Below are 19,621 nucleotides of genomic sequence, written 5' to 3' on the forward strand. Positions count from 1 at the left end.
TTCTCCATTTATTCTTTGAGAAAGGCAAGTTCTGCAGCGCTGGTTCTCCTGGCTCTGAATTTCATGCAGATTTTTCCACACAAGATTCAGAGCAGTTTTAATATGCAAATGCACATTAGCTTCCAGAAGCTTAGATGAAGATACTACAGAGTCCAATCATGGTATTGCTGCTAGGTTTTCAGTCCCCAGATTATAACACTTTTATCTGAGAATGTACTTAAATGGATAATGCCCAGTATATGAATTTATGATTATTTGTTTTCCAGGTCTGTTCAATACCAATTCTGCACTGTCATGAGCTGCACATCAGAGAAGAACAATAGGACTACAGTTTTCTTTGCAGTATCTGCAATATTCTGACTATTTATCAAAATAAATGAATGATGGGCATAGTCGTAACACAAACATGAGACTTTTCTGTAATATTCAATCAGGTATGAAAACTTAATGGTAGCATTTTTGTACATACCTAGTTGAAATGTTGTATGTATTTCATTGCTATGGACTTAGATGTGAACTGCACCAGAGTTCAAGGAATATTTGTACCCAAACACGTGACCTAGGCACATTTGCAGCTAACAGCATTATTAAAAATTAATCTTTATAAATACATAATCGTATTTGTGTCAGGGCAACTTAAGTGGTTCCTGATCTTCTGCTGTTCTTCATAAAATGCTGCAATATATTTTGTCCTTTTCTCAAATAACCTTATTGCTGGTGCTGTGGATAACTATTGACTAGTATTAAAATAATAGAGTTAACGGGCAAGAGTTATGAAGTGTGTGCATACACAGATGGGTAGAGATAAAGAGGTGGAGAGAACCATGTTTTGTAGGTGCGAAGTGTTGCATTTTTTTGCTTTTAAAGAACGGTGTTTTTTGTCTTTGCAGTGCCAGTCTATTTTGTTACTAAGTGGTTATTTGCCTGTCCTTATGCAAGCACTCTATATATCACCCAAGCTGAAGAAGAAGCACAGATTCTATTAAGTATTTTTCTAATTTAAGTAGAAAATTGCAATTATTTTGCCAAATCCTTTAATTAGCAGATGGTATTACAGCCATTGTCACTCAGATACTGCTCTCAGTACGCCAGAGCAATCCCTTTATTCTCAAGCGGGTCACGGAGATGTAATCAATGACAGTATTTCCTCTTTACTCTCCTTTAATTAAGTAGAACAGAGTGGGGAAACCACATGACAACTACAAGACCACTGTTAAAATGTTTGAAACCCTGAAACTGTTTTGCTAGCATTGGGATAAAATCAACTCAGAAAGAGCATTATGGATTTTTTGATGGAGCATCCAATTTGCCTATTCTCATCTCACATACATTTGCCTGAGGTTTGGGTACACATGGAACGTGGCTTTGATGAGAACTGTCATACGTAAAGCTCTCCAAGAATCTCAAAAGCACTTCATTAACACCAAAGTGATCTAATTAACTATATTTACATTATATACCTCTAAAAACTGGTGCCACAAAACCACACTGATGGTATATTTTTAAGGACCTTTCATTCTCAAACAGGAATGTAGCCCAAATATTAATATTGCCAAAGGGTTGTTAACTCCTTAAATCCTACTGTTGGGCTCACTGAGGCAAAAGCATACTGTTATTTTATTCCCCTTCCTTGGAATCACCAGGAACAATAGGTCCAGATAGTCATACCTTCACTACAAACAGAATTTCTTCAAACTGGCCCATGGCTGTAAGCAGCCCACAGCAGCCAGCAGAAGTGGGATAGAGAAACACACACACATTAACAAGACGTCCAAGGTGCACTAAAAGAGTTTTATCAGGACATATATTTCCCAGGAATTCACTATTTAAGAGTTTCTTTACTGTATCTGTAAAATAGATTGGTGCCTGACTGGTTTTTTGTACTGACTCTTCTCAAAGAATTTACTCCATTTCCACCATGCTGCTCCACATTTTGTAGCCTCCTTGAGCTTAATGCACTCAGTGCAAGGCTGACAAGCTATTCTGTCAGATCCAGTTTGTGCAGTTTCACCTGTCTGAATGCTCCCACCAAGGTCTGAACTCGTTCACAACCCAATTCATTTGCATTGTCCTGGCACTTCACTCAGTAATGCTCAAGAATGCCCAAGAGTATCCTGAGTCTCTCTGAACACTGTGGTGTGAAGCAACATCCAGGCACACAAAACACTGGGAATTGGGGTGAAAATTTTCACTTCTCCTAAGCTTCCTGGCCACTAAGTTTTTCAGTTGCAACCAAATCCAGTAGGAATTGGTCATCTGAAACTCCTGATGGGCTCTGACAGTCCCAGAGCGGAGGAAAGAGCAAACACCTGTGCGTGTTCCTGTACTGCTGAAAGAAACATGGTATCCCTCCTGAATCTCTCACACTGAAATAAGTGGAGATGGAAAAAATTAGGCACCTTCTTATACAGGTCCAGACACTACACACTCATTTTCCATCTTACTGGTATAATCACAACTATATCACTGAGAGACCTGCAAATCTAGTAAAATATTTTACTTTTAGAGACTTCTCAGTGTCTGTGTTTTTGAGAAGTATTAATGGCATAAGAAAAAAGAGCCTAAATTACTCATGTCTCATTTCAAAGCTAGAAGAACCTGAAAACAAACCTACTATTTTAATGTCTTCCACTTTTCCTTCTGCTCAGGGCCATCCAATCCATAAATTCAATTCAAAAGTAACATAAAATATGCATATGTTTACATAAAGGCTAAAAATGTTATACAAATGGCAAGAATGGCAATGGTTTTTAAATTATACAGCAAAAGTAACAAATTAAAATAAAACATGAATAGTAAGAACTAGAACAGGCACCACTTTATGCCTCTCCAACTCGTTCCAGCTTGCTGACTTGTGCAATATCTTTTATTTATATATCTCTATATATCTATATGTATTGCATTTGAATAAGCTGCTCTGGAAGGTTCAGGCCCTAAGTTGAATTATTACACATTTCTTAATACTTAATCTCACAGAGTAGCTGCTCACATCAATCCACACATAGCACATTCTGCGAAAATACAATTTACGAGCCACATCTCTTTGGTATCTGGATTTTGACTAGGTTTTTAAGACTAGCAAGAGGAAAGTAAGAATGAATGCATGTGAGGGTGTGTAAATGTGCAATAATCACAGCTACTCATGCTTGTTTGTCTTCCTGCCATCTGGATTCAGCCTCTACTTTGTTCCTCAGATATCATATTGTCTGCCTCATACCTTTTATGCTCAAACACTGAGCAGAAGTTCACTCCAAATTAGGAATCAGCTTAATAATGAAAAGACCTGTACCTACACAGAATAAAATGGACTGGTAGAACAACGCACGTTAGGGCAAAATGTATGCTTTTCTTTACAATGCCAGTGTTACCTAACCTGATGGATTTAATAGGAAATACCTAGACGTAACTGAAAGGAAAATTTGACCTGAAATATCTGAAAGAGAGGTGTAAAGCAAAGTACAACTTGATCTTATGTAAGCAAAAGTCAATTGTTATTTGCTACTTTGTGTTATCCAAGTGACACAAGTATTAAAAAAAATTGGGGAAGATCACAGTCCAAATATAAAATTAAGCGAAATCTTAGCCTAGCACTGATCTGTGGGTAGCATGACTGTAAGGCAATCTGTGCTTTGTTTATCCTCTCCTTGCCTTCCCACTGGGCTGCAGGACAGAAGACAAGCTGAGAAAATACTGTGAGCCAAGGAGCTGGCCTAGATGGCTGCCTGAGATACCTAAAGGCAAGCTTAGCTTTGGCCGAGGTGCTGCTGGCTGTCTCTCTGCAGTTTCTCTGTGGGAGTTATTGCTTGGGCAGAGCCAGGACTGGCACAGGCATTTCACCTGATGGAAAAGGGCTGAAAAGGGAGTGGTGAGTCACAGCACGCCTCTTGGGCATGCTCTGCTCCTACCATGGGTAAGGTCTGCTGCTGTCAATTATTCCTGCAGTGAACGTGATGCTGCCAACATCTGTTTGGGACGCTTCTGGCAGAAAGAGCTGGAGCCACAACTTACATTATGTTGAGGAAGCTGCTATCTCATTTAAGGATTCTCCCATGATATGCAGCATGGAAAAATGAAACAAAATTCTCCAGAGGTGCACTCTGAGCAATCTCAAAGCAGACAGTATTAAAAGGATTAAAAACAGCTCAGGTTTTAGTAAAATGCAGTGGCCCACTGGCTGCAGAGAATATCCTGTGGCACAAAAATGACTGCAGGCAGTTGGCAAAAAGAGACAGGTTAGTGCCCATGATAGCTCAGGGCTGATTCCAATTTTTTAAAATCTTATCAATTTCCTAGCCTAATACTGAGTGAAATTTAATTAAAGTGGTGTTTGAATTTAAGTATTTCACCATAATATCAGCTACCCACTCAGTACAACACTGCTCTCGTCACAGACATACTGATTGGAGTTTACACAGCACTTGCTGCTTCTCCACAGAGGGCTGATTGGTCCCATGATGATCATGCTCCTCCTGCTTTCCAGCTGGTACATTTCATTAAGAGACAGCTAAAACTGCCTCAGTGGTTTCCTCATATTACTTTTCCACATAAGCAGTTGGTTTGACTACCAAGGGGATGCCAAGGAGTCAGGAACAGGATGAGAGGGTGGCTTTTGAGAGTCTCTTCCTACACAGATGTAGTCCCACTTCAAAAGGCTTTGGGAAACATTCTCATGAGCAACTGAAAATGCCTAAAGATCTCCTGGAGACTAATGGGACCAATGCACTTACATTATTCAAGCAAAATGAAACAGGAAAAATTAAGTAAACAATGAGCCAGAAATCAGCATTTTGTAAACAATCTCCTATTTAATATAATATATAATTTTGTTCCACGGTTATCTCCTCTAATAAATGTGTGTGCATTTTTTGTGCTATTTCTGCCTTGCGAACATTACTTAAAATAGTGTTCTCACTATTTGGAGTGCCTTAGATACACAGCAAAAAGCTTCCAGCAGAAAGCCTTCACTACATTTTTACAGAGGGTCAGGCCTGTTGTCACTGAGGGTGATGAGATTTTACAACCAAGTTTAACAGACAAAAGGATGGCCTATATCATCTGCTGCAGGCAGGCAATGTAGTGAGCTCGAACATGAGTATAGATTCCAGGGGAAAAAAGTAGGACATAAGCATATATACATAAAGGTTTTACAGAAATAGCAGGTGTTAGATGAATAGGGAGACTCTGCCCTACCAGCAAACCAACTATAATATGGATCTAGGGCTCCTAAATATTAGCTCTCTTTTAATCCAGCTTCTCTGCAGCACAAGAGGCATCATTAGACCCAAAGCAGAAGTACTTGGCTTAGCCCATACCTTGCCACATATGCTTGAAAAAGCTATTGCTTTGCTCACCTTAACCTACAGGGAGTTTCAGACCAAGGACACACACCAATTTATTCACAATATGCATACAGGTACCATGTTTGCTCTGACGGTGGCTAAGAGAGAGCTCTGCTCTTCTGGAGATACTGCTGGATTTATTAGATAATGCAAACCTCAAAGCCCCTCCTCTGTTTCTCTCATTTAGCTGTGCAGTGAACTATGATTTGGCCTACTTTCAATTAGCACAGAAGGGGAGCATCTCAGCTCTTTTCCCCTGTGGCTTTTCTATCTTGTGTATTTGCAATGTTCACTTTTATAACCTTTCCTTCCAGGGATGCAGGAAAGAAAACAGACCAATATAACTCATGGGGCAACAAGGTTACTCCAATATACACAGTATTTCCTGGATGAAATGATGTTGCCAAGACAACAGATATCACAGGCAAAAGCCACTCTTCCTCGGGGCACATAATTCCACAGACAAATTCTGAAGATCCTGGTCAAATACAAGTTCTTTCTCTCAGTGGTCATTTTGCTGATAAGGACAATAGGAGAAAGATGTCATGACTATGCTGAAGAGCTCACAGCCAGCTCAATTCAATAAATGAACCAGTGCCAGAAGACAACTAGATTGTAAAACAGTTATGTCTTCAATAGCAACAGGGGCTCCAGGCCTCTGGAAACCAAGGTTCAGGTGTCAGCACATGGGCTCACCAATGGGCTGCTGTTAATAGTTCCTGACTGATGGGAGGCAGTGGCCAGGGGCGAGTTCATGGCCTTCTACAAGAGCAGCTCAGGTAATGCCTTCTCAACAGATCAAAGAATACTAAAAATAATGCCCTGACCAAAATGAGAATTGGCATTAATTTTGTTAATTCAGTTGCCCCACTTCAAGCCTCAGCTGCCTGCATTCAGAAGGTGTAACAGCATGAATGACACAGCTGAGACTTGGCTTGATCTAAGCGCAGTCACTCAAATGAGGGCAGCTGAGTTAAGCCAGTCTCACAATCCTTGCAGTGAAATCAGAAAATGGACTAATCTGCCAGACTAACAAATGGGGGGATTTTGATTGGTTTTGTCAGCTTCTTGCGGTGCATTTTAGCCTGCAGGAATGTTGTCTGCACATTAATGCCAGAAATACCACAGCGTCACTGGCCTCTCGTTTACGCACAATGCCTTTGCAGATTCAGATGCAAAAAACCGACATCAATATTTAGAGGTAGCCATTCCAAACTGGAAGTTTACTGGGGCGTAAACATCACATCTAAATAAAAGATAGTGCATGGACTTGGTTACTAGCAGGGACGAGTACATGTGCCGGGGCTCCTGCATCGCTGCTGCCAGCATGAGAACTCTGTGTTATGGAGATCAGCAATGGATGCCTGGCTGGCTGTGTGGTCAGTTCAGATCCATCACTAATTAAGAACAGCTGTTGCTGATTTCATTATTTTAATTTATAAACCAATACACATAGATTTTCTGAAATAATCTTCCCACGACTGTTCTGCATTTGTCTGCTTGCAGAGTAACCTCCTGATCTCTCCCAGGTGTCTGATCAAAACCCTGCAAATGCCTTCACACCCTGGCTCTTGCCAAAGCAAATGGAAGCATGAGGACACACAAGGATTCTCCACTTATCATAAAATCCAAAATAATTTCCATAAACAATTTCTCAGAAGCTTCTTATTCTGATACTTATCTTCCTTACAGAACTACATCTGATGAGAGATGTTGCAGATATTTTCAAGTTAATACTGAGGTTGTAAAAGGATGTCGTATGTGCTGCCACTCTTCTAAACTCATTGGCCAGCCTAAAACAAGAAGAGCCAAAGTATCCTTTTCTATAGCACCCAGCCAATGCCTTGTTTTCTCCCATCCCTTCCTGCACATTTTTAACAGCAGCAGCGGCTTCCTTGTCTTTAAATGCCTTTATTGGTAATTCCACTACCTCTTTCCAATTTTGGCAAACTTTGGTCAGGACAAAAGATCATAAATTTGTAGTGTTTCTGAAGTTCTGGAAGGCTGGTTAGGAAAACTTGACCCAAACTGCCATTTCTAGGCTTGTGAACAGACAGCAAAAGATTCAGAAAGGAGCAACCCATATAAAATTGTGTTTCAAAAGTTCTGTTTCTCATGGAATTACTGAGTTGGATTTTTTCCACAATTATAAACTAGAATCCTTCAGATTTAGGACTGAGATGGTGTACAGGAAGCAACTAACTTGTGAGAAAAAACACTGCCACTCAGGTATGCAAACTATAGCCCAAATGTCATCTAATATTTCACTCACAGTCAACTACATCTTTTTTAACTGATGTTTTATCTATCTGTAGCATATTTTCTTATTAGATGGGAAACTGGGAGGAATGCTACTTTGACTACTTAATACAGACTTGATCCTATGCCCATAAAAAAAAAAGAGAATCAAATGATCGTGTTTATGGGGTTTTTGATCAGGTCCATAAAGCACACAGGCTATTAGATGTACATGTACAGTTTTGAAAATGTAAGTGCCAGTACAGAAGTGTAAATGCAGTATTGATTCTTGATGATAGTGATAGAAATCACGGGCTTCAAACGTTCCTGAGGCAGAACTTAACTAGAAAAGGTTGCAAGGCTGCTTTCTAAATATATGTGCATACCCTGGAAACATTCTGTCCGCAGATATTGTTTATTCCTGCAAAGATCTGAGCACCCACCAAGACCCACAGTCTTCTTTTGGGTACAGAGGACCTCAGAAAGGTGACTGTGCAGCTGGCAGAAGCCTTCCTGGCCAGTCCATATGAGCAAAGGCTTTTGGTATTCAGCAGCTGCCTGCCAGGCACCCTGCTCTCAGAGAGGACAGCGGCAGAATTCATCAGCTTCAGCAGGAAGAAAATCAAACTCATTGTCAACAATTTTCAGCACAAATATGTGTCACTGCCTTCAGGTACAAGCATATCTGGACCTTCTTTGGTCCTTCCTCAGACTACTGCTTATCTGCATGCATTCAGCTGTCAGCCCCATGCTACTTTTAACTAAGGAATTAACGAAGAGCACATGGAGACCAAGAGCTTCCTGCAAGACACAGGGAAGCGAGCAATTGATGTTTTCAGATTCAAGTGGTAGCTAGGGGCAGTCAAATTCCCTGTAACTTTTCTTTTAGAATAGGCAAACAATGCTGCTGGTTAAATTTAAAAAGTGTGATGATTCACCACAGCAAAAGGATGATTTTTAGTGCCTGTTTTGATAAATAGAATTGTTTGGGATTGCCAGTTTACCTTGAAGAGATATAAATAGAACTCTGAGGATATAAAGGACCAATAGTGTTAATTACCAAATTAAATGCTTTTAAAGAGGAACTAAGGTCTATCCTTCAAAAATTCACATACACATACTCCTCTGCAAAATAAGAGACTGAGAAACTTCATTTTTCAACCTAGAAACATATACCTGCTATTCCAGTAAGAATAAAAGGAATAGTGAGTCATGTTCATCATCATGGGTCTATTCTACCACTATTTTATCTAAAAGTGTGGAATCCTGCAGATAGTAAGAAATTCAGATGCAGTCAACAACAGATAGTATTATGTCTTCAGCCTACACAACCAAATAGTAACCAAATTAAGTCTTATTTTTAACTACTTCTTTATACAGACATCATACTATGGAACTGAAACATTCATCTGGAAGTGTATCAATAAAGCAAATTTTTAGTATTCAGAAAATCTGTATGTTTCTCCAAATAGGGAATTTAACTTCTAAAAGGAATGAGTACTTTTCCCCCATGCTTTTGGTTTTCAAAATTTTCTTCTACATTTTGGAAATCCTTTTTATTACCATAATTCTAAAGTCTCTCTGAATTACTTGAGAAAAGAGACCTGGTCAAACTGCAGCCAAGTCCTGCAATACTTAAGAGTCCAGTATCTACAGGTGTTGTTTGCAACAAGACTGGGATGGGTTAGCAGCAGAATTTGGAAGAGAACCAACAGCTTTCTCTCTTCATTAAATGTTCTAATCACCACCTTGGACTTCCTTTGCCCAGTCCCTCAAGCAGTCCAAGTAGCCAGGTGCAGCTTTTACCAAAAAGAGTCTCGAGAACCCAACTCTAGTGACATCTCAGGTTGTCTGATCTACTCTTTCCTGCACATTAGCTCCTGTGATGACTTACATGAGTGCTCAGGAAGAGCAATCTGAATTGGAGATTCAAGGAGGATCACCAATGCCACATTAAACACTTATGTGGACACTTTAATTCAGAACTAAATTTGCCTTAATGAATTAAAATAAAATGAATGAGTTTATGAACTGCATAAACTTCCACCCAAGGGTTTATGATGTTATAACTAATCTGTTTCATATTTATGGTTTAAATAATTCAAGTTACAATGTATAAACAAGACTTAGAATAAAAAAGACTTAGACCAAGGTTTCTATGAAACTGTTCTTCATCAAGCTATCTTCGATTTCTAATTCATAATCTGTATTTTCCTATTAAACCTCTGTATACAGGGCAATTCAGTTTCCCTTTCCAGCAACTATTTATTATTCCTCAACATACTAGCCCCGGCATCCCTGGAAAGAGCTCATGAAGTTAATGGTTTTGTCTGGGTGATTGCCATCCATGTTTCAGATCCCCACAGACCTGGAATTCTCATCTCTGCTGCCAATACCCCATATATCTAACTGTACGTGCCTCTTTAATGCAGCCCATGGACAGGGAAATAAAGGGCGACTACTGTGATTAAAAAGTCCCATCAGATTAGACCCACTGGGCTGCATGCTCACATGACCAAACCGACCCATTTCCCAATCACAACACGGGTCACATGTCACAGCAGGACTTGCTGGAGGTACTGCCATGCTGGCCTCAGGGATTCCTGCTTCATTTCCACACTGCGGGAAACACCAAAACAGTAAAGAGAGCAAAACGGTATTCTAGGAATAAAGCTTCCTCAACAGCACTTCTCAGTGAAAGCACCATTGTGAAGACAAATTTCCTCATGGCTTCATGTTACTGTGAAATGTGATTTTTTTCCCGTGCCTTCGTAAAGACAGTGAAAACCCAAAGAACAAAAGCCAGAGGTCTGAGAAATATGAATTAATATCCACGTTTCACACGCAATCTAGACATAAAATGCAGCTTCAACACATTTTGTTAAGCGAAATCATTCTAAAATAACCTGTAAGGACTCAGTCTGGTGAAGACCCTCCATTCATGAGTCATAGCAATAGAAGCTGAGGATGTACAACAACTTTTTACACAAGATTGAGCTTATTCCAAACACACATTCTCTCTCTCCAGAGCCAGATATCCCATTATTGCTGATTTGTTGCTAAAACACTTAAAACATTTCCAATGGACATTGTTCTCTAATCCATATGCCATGAAGAAGCTTATACTATGAACAGCATCTATTTTCAATCATCACAATTTGTACTTTTTCTAATGGATTAATTGTATCATATTATTTTAACACAAATGCACTGCTGTAGAATTATGTTGCAGCATTGCAGTTTGGGTGGCCTCAAATAATATTCACACAGCAGCTGGAAATGTAATTAGCATAAAAACCAAACAGCCTCATTAAGCATCTCTTTCCTGTAAGACGGGACACATTTAGAGGCCTCGTTTCACACGTTCCATTACAGCTGGCACGGGGGTAGAACAATCCCAAAACGCATTTTTCAGCCCAGCTAAGCAAAGCCCACTTCTTAAACCCTGGAAATGTTCTGCAGCACATCTCAGGAAGACACAGTGATACTGCTCTGTAGTGGAATACATGCTCCCGGGGGAGTGATTGTTTCCTCCATTTTTGAACTAGGAGCTTCCAGTTGGCAATTCAAGTATAAAAATAGACAAATGCTTTCACTGCCTTCCTTGTACAAATCAGATCTGCAACTTCCGAATGCATTTCCCTTCTTTTAATCTCCTTAAAATGACGAATCGGAAAACGCTGACAATTTAAAATACCAGCAATAGAGACAAACATCAGCCATCACTTTCCCTTGCTATTAAATTTCTTCTGCCACCCTAGCTTTGGGCTGTTTATCTAATAGTGAGGCTGAAAATGACCACTGGCTTTAAAAATCTCTGTGAATCTTTGGTTCCACTGCAGTAAGCAGATACACAAGATAGTTTTCTCCCTCTATAGAATGGCAAAAGATGAAATTTTTAAAAAGTTGTCTACAGTTTTGCATGAATTCTGGTACATTTTTCTGCCAGTTTCTCAAAAGACATTAAGAAAATGTCAGTGCATACAAAAAGAAGTTAAATGCAATCCTAGATTTTTTTTTTCACTTTCAAAATTCAGAATACATCAAGTGTGCAGTTTTGGATCAATGCAAAAAATAGAACTGTCTATGGATTTTAATTTTTATTCAGTCCTTGGATGCAAGCAGTGTAATACTTCAACAGACCTAAGACACAAATGGTTTCCTGTCTACCAGGCCATTTTATATTTGAAATTCAGGTTTTTAACTATACTAAATAATATCTAGTTCCAATTTCAAACAGAAATGTAAATTTGCATAAAAATTCTTCTATGATTAATCTAGAAAACACTGAAATATAATGATATTATTTTTAAAATTTTTATTCATGTAAAAATACTTGCTTCATTCAGTGTGCATTCAGGAACAGCCCAAGTTCCTGCAAAATGCTGCTTTTCTTCAGACAATGACAGCTTGTGCTTTCCTCAGATAATCACAACATGGTGAACACAGCAGCCTTTTCTAACTCTGAAAAGCGGTTGTACTGCTGGTTTTTAATAAAACCAGAGCTCTTTATTTTGCAAGTTTGGACTTAGTTTTATAAAAGCGCCATTTTTCTCTCTTCTCCCAAAATCTTGGAAGCGATCAGTGATTTTTAGCGATGCCTTAATGCTGTATGAGCTGCCTCAGCACAGCAAAAATACCTGGCTTGGACCAGCATCTGTATCACCTCCTTGCTGTTTCACTTCAAAAGGGCCCCTAGGGGTTTTACACAGAAATATTAACAGGCTTTGTCATGGAGGAGAACAGGAAGGACTCTGAGGTATTTCAGGCTTCAGGGTGGCTTCAGACCCAGCTAGCCTGGAGGGGACACTGAGCTCTCTCTCTGAGCACTGATTCAGAATTCAGAATTATATTTCCAAGTCATTAGAATATGAACATCAGGGAAGAAAAAACCCCATAATTACTTCTGTTTTTCATATCTAAACCTAGAGACAGTCTGGCTTGAAAGTATAAGAGGAATTTTAACTGAAATATTTATACTTTTCACATGGGATCACAGCAGATATTAAATAAAATTCAGAAGAACAGAATGAGACCATAAAGTGCTAGAAAACAGTTAGCCTTGTTAGACAATAACCCAAACAAAACCACTCTTTTCAACAAAAATAGAACCTCTGCAGATAGATGTCAATAACCTGGCACTTGGGAAAACCACACCACACCCCACAGACCATGTCCCCAGAAGTACAGGCAGGGGTGAGGCCGGCATGTCTGCAGCCTGTGCTTCTCCTTCCTTTCCCCAGGCAAAGGTATTACCTAAATTACCTGACCAGTTTAATACCCTAAGGGTTTTATATGAGAGAACACAAGAGGCAATTACTGGCAAAGCAGAAGGTTTAAGAGAAGCACTGGCAACATATAATTGAATGTCTCCCATCTGGAATACTCTGGAAAGAAAAGTTTAAAATATTTACCTGTTGTAGTTAGAAATAATCAGCAGTAGGAATTAAATGATCTGGGTAAGGTTTATGAATAACAGTTTCTTAAATTGAACAGCTTTATCACATTTTGTTTTCTTCTTGTTATTTATCAGAAACAGTGAAAAATCCTTGCCTGTAAGTGTTGCCAATTTAAGCAATCCCCTCTGCTGACTGGGAGACTTAACTTACATAAACACACTGACATATGATTTTTTTTATAGCATATCTTTAAAAAAAATCTGGTTGGAAAAAGCACCTAGGATTAACAAGTGGAAAAAAAAGATTCAGGCACAAAATTAATATCTGTTGTAAAGCAAATTTTGGGTGTGGGGCAGCTAAAGGCTGGAGGAGTCAGCTTTGTTGAGGCTCACTTAGTATCTTTAAATGGCTTGAGTGAGACTGAAAGCAAATGGAAGAGCATGTTACGCCCTCCCCAAAAAGTAAACTGAAAAAATCCACATGTTCCCTCTTTTGTGGCACTGTCGACACTATTTGGCTTAAATCTTTAGATCGAGAGTGCAGACCTCCTCTATTCCTACTTAACAGAGTAACTTCTAGCAAGAGAAGCTTTGCATCCTCTGTACAGATAAGTATTAAAAGAGTCTTAAGGCCCTTAGGCAGCAGATAAATCCACAGACCTGCTCTGAATGTCCTTTTCCACCAAGTTAGCTGATGATGCTTGGCTCACAATGGTTTGCCTTTTGGCTCTTCTGATATTCTCTGGTCTACTTCAGCCCCAGTCTTCATCCTTTCCAACTCCCTAGTCCTATACCTTGAGACAGGTTTTGAACACCAATCTCCACAATGTAACCTAAACCAATGAAGCCTTAAATTAAACAGGAGCAGATCTTCCCTATTCTCAGGAGGGTATCCCAAGCACGAGGCTAGAAAATCACAGTCGTGTCTTCCCTGGTCACAGACCAAGATGTGGCTCACTAGTTCACCCATGGGTTTTGGGATGGGAACTGTGGCACCAGAGGACTGATGTGTGATTACTGCCCTGTGGAGGATTGCAAGTATTTCTAAGAAGGGAAACTGGGACACAAATAAAAGGAGGTTTCAGTGTACCTAGGAGGAAAGGCTGAGTTCAAAAGATTTCCTTTCCTGCTTTTCTCTTGTCATTCCAGCTAGTGTCCTTCAAGTACAAGTTACACGCTTCTTTCTCCTTTTTGCCTGAGAACTGGGATTCAGGAAGCAAGGATGGTGGAAGACAGATGCACCAATTCTTTAAAATGAAGGTCACCAGAAAGGGGAAATGACAAAATAAGACATTTTTCTCTACGAAAAATCCTCCAAGCAGCTGAAACACTTTTTTTTCTGAAAGGTTGCAAACAGTTGGCTTTTGACGAAAGTAGCGATAAAAAACCTTCGATAATATTTCAAGTAAGTGCAGAATCTATTTCCCCTCAAGCTTCTTTCTTTCAGAAGCAGTTCCTTCTCCAAAACATCTCCAGGAAATGACATTTCACCATGTGTACAGCACTGCAATAAAACAGCAACACACCCAGGAACATTTTTCAAGTTCACAGCAAGGCAAGCAGAAGAAGATCAAGCTAGTAAAAAAATTACAAAGGTCTAGGAGAGGAAACAGTAAGCTTGCTCTCCTGCTATCTGCTTTGCTGATTCTCAGAGAGCCCCATTTGGCCTTCAAAATCTTGACCAGTCTTCTAGAGCCATCCCAACTGCATCCAGCCAAGGAAATGTGCTTGAGTATAGAAAATTATGTTTCTTCCTGGCTTCTTCGGCCATGAGACTGCTCCTTGTCAGCTGTAAGAAACCATCCTCTCAAGAGACAGAATCTTGCCATTTAGAAGTTTGCCTGTTCTCCCAGCTTTATAATACCTCACATTTTTGTTGCCTTGGCCCTGCATGAAAGTAAAGTTTTCCACACTTCATGCAAAAATCTTCACTAATTTAAAAAATATATAGCAAATCTTTGACTGTAGCATGAATAACAGTGTGGTCGAATTTGGTTTCTTTGTCGAAGTCCCTGTATATGGAACTTCAGTGTCCAGGGAGTTTGTGCTGTACTGTGGGAGTCTCATCATCCATCAAGGAACTTCCCATAGATGATCTGTGATAAAATGATTTGCAGACCTGACACTGAAAACCACATTGTGCTGGTGGGAACTTCGCTTCTGTCCAGGAGGAGAATTACTGTGATGTGGCATTCACATTCTCTGAAAAAATTCCTTCCCCCAGGAATTTTTTCCTGGGAAGCTGAGAAGCCTCAGAGAAAAGGAAAGCAATTCTTATCTCATTTGCTTCTCCTGTGTTTTGCTCATGTAGAATGTGTTTGGAGATTTTTTTACCCAAAGGTGCTTGCCTGATTAGATTCTGCTGTGAGTTGTTTTCACTCATTGGCCAACCAGGGCCAAGCTGTTTTGGAATTCTGGAAAGAGTCACAAGTTTTCATTATTATCTTTTTAGCATTCAGTAAGTATTTTTCTGTATTCTTCAGTTTAGTATAGAATAGTATTCTTTAATATAATATAGAATTATAAAGTAATAAATTAGCCTTCTGAGAACATGGAGTCAGATGCACCATTCTTACCTTCATTGGGGCTTTCCTACGAATACAATACTGTGAGAATTAACTTGTTTCTGCTCCTGCTGTGGTACACTGGTGTCCCTCACAGAGTGTAATATCCCTATTTTCTGAGATTATGCCTAGCCAAAGTCCATCTTTCATTCACAGGGCACATTCCTTACATACCTCCTTAGCACACCACCTTCCAGCAGAAGAGGCTGTGCAGATCAAACCCAATGGCTCATCTGGTGCTTCCTATCTGCACACAGATCACCCTACCCATGATCTTCTCTACCTGCTCTGGCTGCTTTACAAAATACCTAATGATGATCTCACAGAGACCTCACAGCTGCGAGGCAAAGGCATGAGATTGCTACATCAAACCCATGACTCTTCCCTTTGTTACCAAGTCAGCACCAAGGCAATGCCAGACTTTGGACCCTTCTGCAAGGTCACTACACGGATACCAAAACCAACGTAACCTATAAACATATAAACTGTACGAAACATGAACATCCTTTTGACCCTCTGCTTGTCAGTGACAATACAATATCAAAGATTGGGGATGGGGGACTTATGCTCAAACACCACAATTTGAGTATTGATGTGCTGAGAGGAGTCATATATAGTAAGCCTAACACTAAGGTCCTCCATCAATCAAATTACGTAGTGTCTCGCCTCATGCAATTACCAGGTGTCAGAAAATAACTTTTCCAATCACCTAAAAGGTTTTTTTGCTCATTGACTGCTGAACTGTATTTTAAAACATTCATCCCTGAATAACTAAGCAGAGCTTTCAGTCTGATAGAGATATGGATACTAAATGTTAGCACTTGGAAATACCAAGGAAAAGGCAACCTTTCAACCTTGCATATCAGCTTGACTCTCTCTTTCTTTCTGTCCTCTCCCAGAAAAGAATCTCCCATTAATTTCAGAGGAAATTTCATCAGATTAGGCCATGTGTTTTGACCCTTACCATTTCTGACATTAAAAATAATTGAATCCATTGTTGCAGCAAATAAGGGCCTAATAAAATACTTGTGTTAGTATCTATTTTTTGATAATTACTGATGTTCTGTGCAGGTGGGAAAGCTTGGGTGCGTGCCTGTAGGACACTAATGGGAATGCTTTTTTTCCAAGTGTCACATTTATCAGTGCGCTAGAAGAAAATAAGCCTGTATTATGAAGTTTCATGCTGGCTCTCATTATGCCATCTCACAAGCTTGTCCTTTGATTTATTATAAAGATTAAATATATTTCCTCAGTGAGATCAGAGGTACTAGACAAGAGGTCATGCAAATGCTGGCAGAAAAATGCTAGTTTTCCATGAGTCAAATCTTTTGTACTACACCTCCAAGGTTCAATCAATGCTTCTTAATTGCTTAACTGGGGGCTCTTGTAGGGTGCTGGTGGATTCCTGTTCTCCAGGGTTGGGGATGATGGAAACTGTGAGGTCCCAGCTCTTGTACAGTCCAGTAGCAAATCTCTATCCCTGCGTTCTATGAGGTGCTCAGCAAATTTGACATCCTTGTCAATTTTGCTGCAGTTAGTAGCAGGGGAGCTGACAGGAATACCAATTTTGCAGAGCAGCTGCAGGATACTGTTAACTTACTAGAAATAAAATTTTTTCCAAAAAAAAAAGAGAAAGGTTTTGGATTCAACTGAGATCAAAACCGGTACTGTGACTGACAAATGTTCCTGGAGACCCAGCTCTTAAATTGGTTTTTCAGACACTTAACTCACTCTTACTAGGGGAGAAGATATGCTGGCATGTCTGGTTAAACTTCCTATTCTTCTGAGAAGAGAAAATACATGTGCTCAGCCTGGTTTTAATCACTGTGTACTTTCCAAATATTTTGGTAATGGGGCAAATCTTATCAATACTTTTTGTAATGCCCAGAGCAGACTATGGAGCCATATTCCATCCAGCTTCAAACCAGTCAGTCTAAACACAGCAGTATGCAGCTCAGCCTCATCAGATGGAGCTGCAGAAACCATAAAAATCAATAGTAGGCAAGCTTTGGTAACCCATGGTGCCTCCTGAACAGCCATGGTTATTCTCCTAGTTGTAACCAACCAAGGCAGCATGCTGAAACTAGATTCAAAGCAGCTGTCACCACAGTGTCCACATATCCCTAAGAGCTACATGGTTCTCATGGAAATCCTACTACACTACACTATGGTTATGACTGATGCAGAATATGAAACACAAGTCTTTTTTTTTTTGCAGAAAGACGTCATTTTTGGTGACAATAGATTCTCAGCTGTCAAGCCAAAAAATATGATCATCACTCAGAGTGATATAGCCATCTAATTCCAGTTCATTAGTTTCTGGCTGACGAATCAGAAAGCAGCCGAAACAGCACACAGTAAAGAACTCATTCAGGTACAAACCCTGAAAATACTTATTCTGCATTTAAACTCATTCAAGAATTCACACTTAGTTAAATGAGATGTCTCACCCCATTGTGGGCCACTTTCAGAAGTACAGGATTTGGGGTGCCACAGGTACACCCAAGTAGTGCCTAAAACCTTCCACTGTGCAATACACATGGCAGAAAAGCAACTGATTGTAGCTCAAGCCTCTTCTAACACTTGAAGGAGCTTTCTTTCTAGTTCTAGTGAAAACAATAAGAAATTTGGAGAAACTCCATGTTTTCTCACAGATAATCCAGACTAAAGACTTGCAGAACCAAATGTAGTAATTACTGGCCATCATGAAAGAACAAAGAAAATAAACCCTTTAAATAAATTGCAGAGCTTTCATCACATGCATCAATGTCTGCATCTGGGATTCTTGCTCAGATCAATTTACATTATAAACCCACATTTTTTTCTGTTTCCCTTTTTTTTTCATAAAAAGGGTCTTGAACTAGAAGTGCAAGAAAGCAATGGCAAAAGGAGAGGTGTGGCAGGAACTGAGATTCAGTTTTCTGAAAAAAACAAAGGACACATCATTCCTGTCCAATGGAATGAGTAATTTCTGGTTATGTAAGTTACTCAACACAATGTCAACTTCTTTATCCTGTATTTTTCTCACTCCTTTATTAGCACTCACAGGAGCTTAAATGTGGCTAAATTGACCTCTAGCATTATCTTTTCATACTGCCTTTTCCTTTATTCATAATCTGTGGAATCAATATTCAAAGATTTCTTCTGAGTTAGGCTCTAGCTCTAGTAGCAGAACCTGAAAATACAGCTTTGGTGAGCTGCTGATTTAACTGTAATGCACCCAATGTGTCACTTTGGGGCTTTTAAAGAAAAAGTTTGTAAAAAAGTTAAAGATCTTCTCTTAGAATCTGATGAATCTTTCCAAGACAAGCTTCAAGAGTTGAAATACCCATAAACTGAGGCTCTATTACAAATTTTCAGCCTTGATGAGCAAAAAGTTCCAGATTAATAAACCGACCCCAACGCAACTGTTACCTGCTGAAGTGTGCTTAAATTTTTCACTCTTCTTCTTCCTCCATTTCCATGGCTTAAAAATTCTCCCAAGAGTGGCAAATTTGCTCCTTCTTCTGATTGGAGGCGTGTGAGTCCCAGGTACTAGAGAATCTGAACGCATTGCAGCCAGTCTTTCCACCTCTTCAGCTGTAATTTCGGGAAAAAGAGAAAAACACAAGGAAGGTGGGAAGTGAAATAAATGCTTTAATAAGTTATCAAAAAACAACACAGATGGCAAAAATTTTTCATGGACATGGAGAAGAATAACAAAGGGAAAAATATTTTAATGTTATTTTCTTTTCTTTTAGTGAAATTGTTACTCTGCTGTAAAGAACATAGTAACAACAAGATTCTACACAAATATGGGTTATTATGTTATAAAAGTTATGGCTTTTAACAAATTTTTCTACATAGCTCTAGACAGCTGGCAGTTCAGCCATCAGCCATTTCTGGGGAAGTGTGACAGAGAATGGGGAAGGGAAAGCCAAAAAAAAAAAGGATGCAATATAATTTAAAAGAAATACTACAAGGGTTTTTCTTTTTTCATTGCAATGGAAAGAAACATATTGTTTTACTAATATTTATTAATAGTAAGGACCGGCATAAATAATGAGCCTTTGGTACCATTACTGTGTCCATTAAAATTGCTT

At 39.4% G+C, this 19,621-nt stretch overlaps 1 protein-coding gene across 2 annotated transcripts in view; it reads right to left on the minus strand.

The window, feature by feature from the left end:
* PHACTR1 (phosphatase and actin regulator 1) overlaps positions 1-19,621 on the minus strand; it is a 143,221-nt gene that overhangs the window by 102,716 nt on the left and 20,884 nt on the right. Inside the window, exon 2 of one of the 2 annotated variants that reach the window (XM_059852248.1) lies at positions 18,954-19,118. In XM_059852248.1, coding sequence (XP_059708231.1) covers positions 18,954-19,118 — 165 coding nt within the window. Of the gene's footprint in view, positions 1-18,953; positions 19,119-19,621 lie in introns of those variants that run through there. The other variant, XM_059852238.1, reaches the window with a different exon arrangement.

Source organism: Haemorhous mexicanus, chromosome 1, assembly GCF_027477595.1.
Source record: "Haemorhous mexicanus isolate bHaeMex1 chromosome 1, bHaeMex1.pri, whole genome shotgun sequence".
NCBI classification, from domain to species: Eukaryota; Metazoa; Chordata; class Aves; order Passeriformes; family Fringillidae; genus Haemorhous; species Haemorhous mexicanus.